The following is a 9,164-nucleotide window of genomic DNA, read 5'->3' on the forward strand; positions in this document are numbered from 1 at the left end:
CTTGACCAGGCTGTAATCACAGTAGGATCCTCGCAGTGGGCGCGCTGGCTACTTAATCTTCTAGTCCACTTTGTCTGAAGCTCTGGCTGGCTCTGAATAAAGCGCGATACCCAGTTCTTGCCTACAGGTTGTGGAGGGGGATCTTGACCACGCGCAGCGAGTAGAGTGTCTGCCATCCGTCGCACGTCGATGATATGGGGCGGAAAGCCACGCCGATCTAGCTCTAGGATCCACTGAACAAGAGAGTGCTCCTCGATAGATGATAGCTTACGCCTGATAGACGGAGTATCTGATTGTGGCTGAGTACCATGGATGCGCGTATACAGAGTTGACTTTGGTACGTCATACGCTTTCGCAAGCGCACGGATAGGCTGTTTTTTATTATTATGATAGGATGCTATAGCAAGACTTATTCTGCTTTCACGAGAAGTTGATTGAGCACTTTGTTGTCGCGGCATGGTGGTGGTTGTGTCAAGCGTTGGGTCAGGTTAGGTGGGGTGTCCAGCTTACTGGTGTGTCCAGCTTACTGGTGGAACACGTTAGTTAGTTAACTAGTTAATAGTTATCCGCTTTCGTCGCTGTCGCACGCTATAAGTACCGCCCTGCGTTAAGGAAACGCGTTTTACAGCACGCGCATAGTAGCAGTATACTAGATATTAGAGAGAAAGAATCGGTAGACTCTCAGCATCTAATCTAGGTAATATTAGCAAGTAAAATATAGAGCTAGTATTGCTAGAGCGAAAATTGTACTACGTAGTTACTACACGTGAAGTGGGTGCGAAGTCGAGGTACCTGTTGTTCCTATCTCAACGCAGGGGTCTTTCGCTTCGCAGGGGAGGGAAGGTTACATGGCATTCTCAAAACCGGATACAATGAACTAGACTATATTTTTATATGTACACTATTGATACTCCGATACACTAAACATCCGCCGTGACAAGATACCGTCTGACACTTGTTGATGTTTATACCTTTTGAATCAAAACCCCGCCAAAAACCTAGTTTTCATTGGTTCTATCACCGACGTATTCTACTCCACATCCCTAGCTGTGACTTTGCATGGGAAGCCATGGACTGGATGAGCTGCCCCTTGAGGCACTTGGTACGCCCTCTCCCCGAAGACGGTCTTGATACCAGAAGACGGGTGCAACCGATCCCACTCCTCATACTGATCATGCACATCAAACTCACGAATCGTCATTGCCAAGGTGATCTTGATATCGAGCATAGCGAGAGTCTGGCCCATGCAGTTACGGGGACCATACTCAAAAGGTCGCCAACCACCCTTTGGCGGATACAATGGATGGTCGGGTTCCACTAGCCAACGATCAGGAATGAACTTGTGAGGTTCGGGCCAGTAGTCTGGGTTTCGCTGCACAGCGCCGTGGGCAACCCAGATGTTGATGCCTTCAGTGGGATACTTGTTGCCGTTCTTGTCACGCAGGAAGACACCCGGAAGCCCGCCTCGCATGCCTGATGCAGGAGGGAAGAGGCGCAGAGTCTCTTTGATCACTGCATTCGTGTAGGTCAGTTTGTTGATTTCCTCCGGGTGTTCTTTGAGGACTCGAGCAGCTGAGTCGGTACCCTTGCCGAAGACTTGATCTAGTTCTTCGCGCACTTTGGACAGAACCTCAGGGTGCTTGGACATCATGTGGAGACTGTACACAATGGTAGCTGCAGTGGAGTCATGTCCCGCAAACAGAAAGAGGCGAATCTGCGTAGTAGCCCATCTCTTAAAATCGGGGTCAAGCCTATCGGCACCTTTGCGTTCGCCCATGTAAGCTGCTATGGTAAGGTCCATGACAGACTTGGCTCCCTTGGACGGCTCATTAGACTTCCAGTGTTCATATCGCTTGTCCAGCTCATTGCCGACATAACTGTCCATGATCTTGCCGTTGCGCCACTCGATAATAGGTCTCATTGGGTTCCAGCGTTTGAAAGGATTAAGCTCCTCATCTTGACAATGCCATTGGATGGAGCTCCGCATGGCAGCAGCAAGTGCGTTGTGTCGAGTCATAGAGTGGAGACGAGCATTGCTGACATGGTCAGCGCTTGCACCAAAGTACGGTACGTCTCATGTGTGCTTACATTGTAATCGACCCAATAACGTCCATCATGTAGTCACATGTCAGATCGTCCAGCGAAAAGGTGTCACCCTTTTTCGCGTGCTCACGCAGCAGCGCCACATATACCTCGGCCTCTTCGATAATGTGGGGTGTACTCTCGAGCATCACGTTGGCACTGAATCCATGATTGAAGAGAGCTCTTGAACGCTTCCACTCGGCGCCGTTCATATCGAAGAGATTTGGGCCGCCTGCAAAGGGCGCAAAGAAGGGAATGAGAATGGGTGGCTTGGGAAGGTCGTATTCTTGACAAGCCTGCATGGCAAGGTCGGGAGAAGTGACTACCATCAGCGGACTTGAAAAAGGCCAAAGATCAATGTAGAAGCAGCCATCCGACTGCTTGAATTGGTAGGAGAGGAGAGTAAAGGCATCTGACTGCTGCGAGCCCTTGGGGAACTTCTCGAGCAAAGCTGGAAGAGTCTGAAGGCTGCCAGCTCCAAAGTCCCATGGAGGCATGGGCTAAAGATGAGAGCGTCAGCAAGGCACGGCACAAAGAGACTATCGCAGCTGCGTACTAGACCTTGCTTCTTGAGCCTGTAGAAGATCATGCGGTTCTTGATCATCTTGAAAGTGAATACGCCAATGGCGGTGACGGCCGCCGGCAGCGCGACCTGCCATGCGATGCTGCTGTACGAGAAGGAAGCCATGGTGATATGGTAGCCTCTCAATGAGGGCGACGCGGAAGGTCTTCTGATAAAGGGGAGACGAGGCTGGATAGATTGTCGCTATTGTTGTTGCTATTGTTACTGTTGCTGCTGCTGCCACTGGTGCCAATTTCGGTTAATGAGGCGCAGGCGGCGCGGGTACTTGTGGATCGTTGTCGTGCAACGCAGGCTGCAGGGCAGGGCAGGGCAGGGCAGGCGACATAGCAAGCGGCCCCCAAACCCGCCCCCACTTTGGAAGCTATCGAAAATGTGGGGGCAATTCACCCACTGCCCCACGATTAGCCGCCCGGTACAAATCCGCGTACCTCTAATATGCCTTGGCCCCCAAAAAAGAACAGACTCTGTGTTCATGCACGCCGGAAGGCAGCACGGGCAGTGCTGAGGTTCAGGCGCCGAAATGCTACGTCGGGGACTAACTGACCACTTGGACGAGGCTGAACCATGTGCGGGGGGTAGAGGGTTGATTTATTCCTGTAAGCCCTAGCAGATCAAGCAGTAAGACATGCAGAGTTGACGACGCACCTTCGGCACTGCGCTTCCACTGCCAGATGCGAATGGTAGTGATATGATAGTTATAGGGATTAGGATGTCTCTCTTTCGTCTTGTCAGCTTGCACGCTGACAAGGCGTCCCTCTCCATACCTACTCATATCAATTTTCGCCTTTTCTTTACGCCATCATGAAGCCCGAGGACACAGCAGGCCGTGTGCCCAAAGAGGCCTTAATCGTGAGCATGGCATTTGTCCATCCAATTGTTCTGCGTTAACATGAATGCTAGATATCCCAGTCAGTGATGCTTGCCCTATGTGTAGTAGCAGTTACCACACGCTTCATCATTCGCTTCAGAGTACAGAAGCAATCTTTCTCCGCCGATGATGGCTTCTTGCTCCTCGCTTTTAGCCTCCTGCTGTGCAGCGTTGTTGTTATGTTCAAGGAAGTCATGAATCGCATGTATCTCATTGTCGCTCTGCAGACTGGCGTCCCGGGAGTCATACCTCCTCCAGACTGGATGCAGATATCATTCCACTTCCACAAATGGGTCACTGTATGTGGTATGGTAGCTTGGGCCTCTGTGGTCGCCGTCAAGCTCAGCTTCTTGTTTTTCTTCAAGAAACTGATTGACCGGGTGCCGGTGCTCAACTACTACTGGTGGGTGGTAGTCCTCTTCAACTTGGCCTGCCTTGGATATGGCACTGCTATCTGGTACATCGGGTGCCCTTATTATTTCGACCCAAGAGAACGTAAGTAAACTGGCCATTCAACCCTTACTATGCTGACATCCAGCTAGTCCAGTGCGCTACTGGCAGGTTCAAAAAGCTTCTTGTCCATCACTCTACTGCTCAAATGGTCCTTGACCTCGTCGGTGATGCTATGAGTAAGTTTTTCCAATTCGTTCTAGGAACATGACTGATACCCTCTAGTCCTTGCTATACCCATTTGTATCATCTGGCAGATTAAAGTACAGTGGACGCAGAAGGTTGCGTTGGCATCCTCGCTTTGCTTGACCGTTATCATGATGGCCACCACAGTTGCTCGTCTTGCTGGACTAATCAACAATGACATGGTTGATACCATATGGGAGTTGTATTGGACTGTCGTCAGCGCCCAGGTCGGTGTCTTCCTCGCGGCAGCAACTGCTTTCCGAAGCTTTTTCGTATCACGAAAAAACAGCAAGGCATTAACGCCCAAGGAGCAAGCTCAGCGCTTCTTCTCTGCCTCTTTTGCTGCAAAGTTCAATCGCAAGAGGAAAGACACGCTGTTGGATGATACACTTGAGTCTGGGACCGAAAAGGGTCCTTTGGGCTTACCGGCCGTTCCCAGGGCTCAGATGACTGGTCTTCGGACATTTATCAACGACCAAGGAGAGATCCAGTCAATCCAAGTAAACTCGCCAGAGTCTACTCTTTACAGTAAAGAAGAAGATAGTGCTCGGCTGCACTCATCTGCGTCTAGCAAGGAGCCAGTCGTGGTGATAAGGGACGTGTAAGCTAGGATTCTTACTCTCTCACACCTTCCATAGTGATTGGGCGTCTCTTTGTATTTCAACAGTGAGAAGAAAACAGCCTGGAGATATCAGTGGCGATTGAGGCGAAAGAGTTATTTTTCTCGATCTCAGGATCTCCACTTGTACTGTAACTGGATGAATTGATGATTACCATGATGTTACTCTAAGTGCCTGCGAAAAAAACGTAAACCAAAGCTCTATGTCCTCAGCTCCAATTATGCTATGCAAGGCAATATCTGTAGATGCGATTGGCCACTATGTGCCAAAAATATTCAATACCTTCCACGAATGGGAATGCAGGAGCAGGGAAGTGTCGAGGTAGACTAGGCAGCTTTCTAGAACCCTTGCCGAAAACCCCACAATATTAGCATGCCATGCACTCGTACTACGGCACAGGCGGCACCCACAACCGGCAAATGACGATAAGGTGGGACATTCGCATGCCTAAACACCGCCGTTCAGCCGATTTGTACTTGGCGTGTTATATGTATAGAAGCAATTCGGGGTCCAAAAAACACAGCTGCACGAACTATTACCTAGGACTGCGACACTCAATATATGCAGACTGTGCCGCAAATCCAGGGAAAAAGAATGTAGCTGTGGGGCTCACAATCGCAGTGCGGTACACAAGGCTGACATTGGGATTCATAGTACGTATCACCGCCATACAAGATTGGAACATTAGTCAAACAAGCCACGGCGTACGGCACCCCGCACACGCAGCGGGAGGAGCAAGTTGCCGCAACGCCCCAACGAAGAAGGACACTTGCACAAACTCAATCTGCCATACTGTACCTTGGAGGGTGAGGGCGCTCTAAGCGCTGATGCAATGGGGCCAAAACGACAACGGATCAGCTTTTCTATCATGGTTGCCTCCATACCCCTGCTTCCGAGCAGCCCAACGACCTAAACGGGAAACCTTCGGCGCTCATATGAGGCTGGTGGTATTCCTCAAGCATACGTATCGTACTATTAGGCGTCCAAAAGTAAGCCGACTCTAGCTTGACGCCCACGAAGCACTGCCATCGCCGGTTGATGTGATCGATGTGGTTGATGTGCTGACTGATGGTGCCTATGAAAAAAAGTCAGTGGATAGCTATGTAGTGTCTATATAACAGGGTATCATTGCAAGAAGCATGCAAATCCATGCAAGTTCGGCGACACTTCAGTATACCCTTGCATTCACATTTACAGTCGTCTGTATTCACTCAAGATGATGGTCGTTCAAGGGATTCAGAGCAGCCTCTCATTATGGCCCAGCTTGAAAGAAGCCTTGTATGAACCTTTTCAAGACCAGTACATCCCACAGAATGAGTCTGTCATTCAGACTTCCGGCCTAGAAATGACTCCGAGTTCATGGACGAACAATCTTCGGCAGATTCTGGTCGCAAGCACCATATTAGCCATTCCCTTCATCCTCAACTACTTATTCACACTATCACTATACCATTGGACACATATGCGAAGGAAACCGGGGCAGACACCGCCTGAGTATCCTGCAATGCCCATCATAGGAAGCACCATCTCGTTCCTATGGGATAGCGCTTCCTTTGTGACGAAGGCTACGTGAGTCTTGATCTATGTACTGCACAAGAACGAAACTGACAGGAAGTGTAGGACATACGCCGGCAAGCTAACCTGTGTCCGTATTTCATTGCTCATCAATGGTATCTATCTTGTCTCCGAGCCCAAGGCCATTGCCGACATGTGGAAGAACCCAAACCTCTCCAGCCCCATCTACGTATACACTGTGGGATTGCGTTATATTTTCGGCATTCACGAAAAAGGAATCGAGGCCTACATGGCTGACGATTCGGGGCCATATCGCAAGCCTCATCCGTACAGCAATGTCGAACCACACAACCGCATCGACTTTCTCACCCATGACGCGCTGCTTCGCGGGCTGACGAGCAACTCGATGCTACCGACATTTGAACGGTTTCAAACCATTCTCAAACGAAACCTCGACGCCGAAGACATTGGCTATGAATGGATCGAACAGCCCGATCTCTTCGCCTTCTTCCGCAACACTGTCGGCAAGGCAGTCCTCGAATCCCTCTTCGGCCCATCCCTTCTCGCCATCAACCCAAACTTCATCCAAGACCTCTGGGAATTCGACGAACAAGTTGTCAACCTCGCCAAGCGCCTTCCCCGCTTCCTAGTTCCCAGCGCCTACCGCGTCCGCGAGCGCCTCCTCGCCCAGATCCAAAACTGGTACAACTACGCGCGCCAGCACTTCCGCGACAACGGCGCCCAAGACACCCAATGGGACCCCTACTGGGGCTCCATCATGAATCGCGAGCGCCAAAGCATGCTCCTCAGCATCCCGGGCCAAGACGACGCCGCCGTCGCCTCCACCGACCTCGGCCTCATCTGGACGTCCATCACCAACGTCGTGCCCTCAACCATGCTAACCGCCTTCCACATCTTCTCTGACCCCGATCTCCTCTCCCGGATCCGCACCAGCATCTCCGACTCCATCTCCCACAACCCCACATCAGGCTTCGACGCCTCCATGGACAAGCTCCTCCAAAAAGACCTCTTACAATCCGTCTACGCAGAGACACTGCGCCTCTACGTCCAATCCTACATTACCCGTTGTTCCGCGCACGAGTGTGTAGATGTGGGCGACTGGACACTGCCTCGCAACGAAGTCAGCATGGTGAGTTCGTACGTCGCGCATATGAATACTTCGCTTTGGAATGAGCAAGATGGACGCCACCCCGTCGGTTCCTTCTGGTCCGACCGCTTCATTCTCGACCCTGCAGACCCCTCATCCGGGCCTTTGAATCCTTGCACCCCCGAAGCCCGCGATATCCGCGCTAAACTCGCGACTAAGGAGTCGCATTTTTCCGCAAAGGGGCTGGCGGGTGCGTGGATACCGTATGGAGGCGGTTTCAGCGCTTGTCCGGGCAGACTGTTGGCGAAGAGGATTATTCTGTATACGTGTGCGCTTTTGGTGAGCGAATTTGAGGTCGAGGTTAAGGACAGGGGGTTTGAGATGGATTCGTCCGGGTTTGGACTTGGGACGCAGAAGCCGAAGATGAAGATTAGGTTTAGGATGAGGAGGAGGGGGAGGGGGGAAGCAAGCTGAGGGGGGGACTTCTTGTGACTTTTTTCTTGCATTGTATATGTGTATGATAGCTTTCTTCTTCTCCTTCTTCTTCTTCTTTTTTTTACTCGAATCGACATAAGAGTCGAGGTCAGGCAGGAACCGGGGTTTGGGTAGACGACTTCGATATGGGTCTTGTAGTAAGAAGAGTGTGTGCTGGTAGCCTATTTTTATGTTCATGAGTGCGACATCTTTCTCTTTTAGCCTTGTGAATTAGTAAAATTTCCATTTTCAATTCGTTATTGAGAGCAGTGATATTCGGTATAGCAGTAGAGTAACGTCAATCCAAGCGTGCCGGGACGCACGGTGTAACGGGACGCCTTCTCTTCCGGGCCCTCGGATTGCCCGCAACGTGCTTATACACGAACAAGCGCAATGCGCATCCATTCCTTAGCTTTCGTTCTTCTAGCACATCGGTCTCCGATGCCAAAAAGCGCGTCGTTAACCGTGCTGTCGCTCGTTCTGTCAACGCTGTCCCCGACTCTCCTCTAACACTCCCCTGTTCGTTCGCAACAGCACATCTCTGCGAAAAGCTCGGTGGGCTACAAAGCAAGCCAAGGTAGCAAAGATCAAGACTGCAGCATCAAAAGGTCGATTTAGGGTAACAAGGATACATCCCGGCAGTTCCTCCGCGCGGACGGCACCGAACACCAACTTTGTGATTTTATGGTACCCTTCAAAACAATTAAATTTTTGTTAGAAATCACTCCTAAAGCGCCTAATAAGGCAACTCACAACTCATATCGGGCCCAGCCCTCCCTCTGACAGAGAGATGGCGGTGCCAGGTACCCCAGGGCAGACACTTCGACCTCCAGAAGTGACACACACGCGCCCTGAGGACCCAAATACCCCTAGCCTAGCTAACCTACGCACTACAAAAAGACACAGGCAAGCCGAAGCAGCGCCTATACCTATATCGTTCGGTGGTAGTGCTAACAAGAGACAACTGGTGACGGGCGCGGTTACGGAGAAGATCACGGCAGCCCAAGAGGCCGCCAAAACTAGACACAGCATCATCACAGCTATCGCGAACGCGATTGATCATTGCCTAGAGAACTTCACTAGCATAGCGGAGCGCCTGGTCGCACAAGAACTACAGCAACGTGTGGTGTATGCCCTAACCAACTCTATCCACCACCCATCCACGACCACCCCCCAGCCTGTGAGCGACGCTGGGCCTAAGCCTACACGAACATATGCGGAAGTCGCAAAACCCCCCAACAGCCACTCTATGCAGGAAAGGGGCGCCGCTATAACTAA

The 9,164-nt window shown here is 51.1% G+C and overlaps 4 protein-coding genes across 4 annotated transcripts; 2 read left to right on the forward strand and 2 right to left on the reverse strand.

Annotated features, from left to right (window-relative positions):
• Window positions 1–233: 233 nt before the first annotated feature.
• Window positions 234–458, reverse strand: COCSADRAFT_81107 (uncharacterized protein; the record flags this gene model as incomplete). Its single annotated transcript, XM_007697878.1, has 1 exon — window positions 234–458. A coding segment is annotated over one exon (225 nt), but the record flags the coding sequence as incomplete, so codon positions are not given.
• Window positions 459–831: 373 nt separating this feature from the next.
• Window positions 832–2,909, reverse strand: COCSADRAFT_178288 (uncharacterized protein). The gene is made up of 3 exons (XM_007697879.1): window positions 2,639–2,909; window positions 2,089–2,582; window positions 832–2,036 (listed from the first exon to the last, which is right to left on the reverse strand). Exons 1-3 carry the CDS (start codon window positions 2,768–2,770, stop codon window positions 1,031–1,033), a joined length of 1,632 nt encoding a protein of 543 aa, XP_007696069.1. The 5' UTR covers window positions 2,771–2,909; the 3' UTR covers window positions 832–1,030.
• Window positions 2,910–3,400: 491 nt separating this feature from the next.
• COCSADRAFT_134240 (uncharacterized protein) lies at window positions 3,401–4,950 on the forward strand. Its single transcript, XM_007697880.1, has 4 exons — window positions 3,401–3,514; window positions 3,566–4,028; window positions 4,076–4,162; window positions 4,209–4,950. The coding sequence occupies exons 1-4, from the start codon at window positions 3,467–3,469 to the stop codon at window positions 4,772–4,774; spliced, it is 1,164 nt and encodes a 387-aa protein (XP_007696070.1). The 5' UTR covers window positions 3,401–3,466; the 3' UTR covers window positions 4,775–4,950.
• Window positions 4,951–6,005: 1,055 nt separating this feature from the next.
• COCSADRAFT_109018 (uncharacterized protein) lies at window positions 6,006–8,094 on the forward strand (the record flags this gene model as incomplete). Its single annotated transcript, XM_007697881.1, has 2 exons — window positions 6,006–6,358; window positions 6,410–8,094. 2 exons carry the CDS (start codon window positions 6,006–6,008, stop codon window positions 7,884–7,886), a joined length of 1,830 nt encoding a protein of 609 aa, XP_007696071.1. The 3' UTR covers window positions 7,887–8,094.
• Window positions 8,095–9,164: the final 1,070 nt, after the last annotated feature.

The sequence above is a fragment of the Bipolaris sorokiniana genome (assembly GCF_000338995.1).
Source record: "Bipolaris sorokiniana ND90Pr unplaced genomic scaffold COCSAscaffold_2, whole genome shotgun sequence".
Lineage (NCBI taxonomy): Eukaryota > Fungi > Ascomycota > Dothideomycetes > Pleosporales > Pleosporaceae > Bipolaris > Bipolaris sorokiniana.

Bases quoted from the DNA above. Each gene is read 5' to 3' on its own strand.
- COCSADRAFT_178288 (XM_007697879.1), bottom strand. From the start codon at position 2,770: ATGGCTTCCTTCTCGTACAGCAGCATCGCATGGCAGGTCGCGCTGCCG. The intron at 2,583-2,638 runs GTACGCAGCTGC...TCTCATCTTTAG, and splicing joins GGCTCAAGAAGCAAGGTCTA to CCCATGCCTCCATGGGACTT. The intron at 2,037-2,088 runs GTAAGCACACAT...TGACCATGTCAG, and splicing joins GTTATTGGGTCGATTACAAT to CAATGCTCGTCTCCACTCTA.
- COCSADRAFT_134240 (XM_007697880.1), top strand. From the start codon at position 3,467: ATGAAGCCCGAGGACACAGCAGGCCGTGTGCCCAAAGAGGCCTTAATC. The intron at 3,515-3,565 runs GTGAGCATGGCA...CATGAATGCTAG, and splicing joins TGCCCAAAGAGGCCTTAATC to ATATCCCAGTCAGTGATGCT. The intron at 4,163-4,208 runs GTAAGTTTTTCC...GATACCCTCTAG, and splicing joins CCTCGTCGGTGATGCTATGA to TCCTTGCTATACCCATTTGT.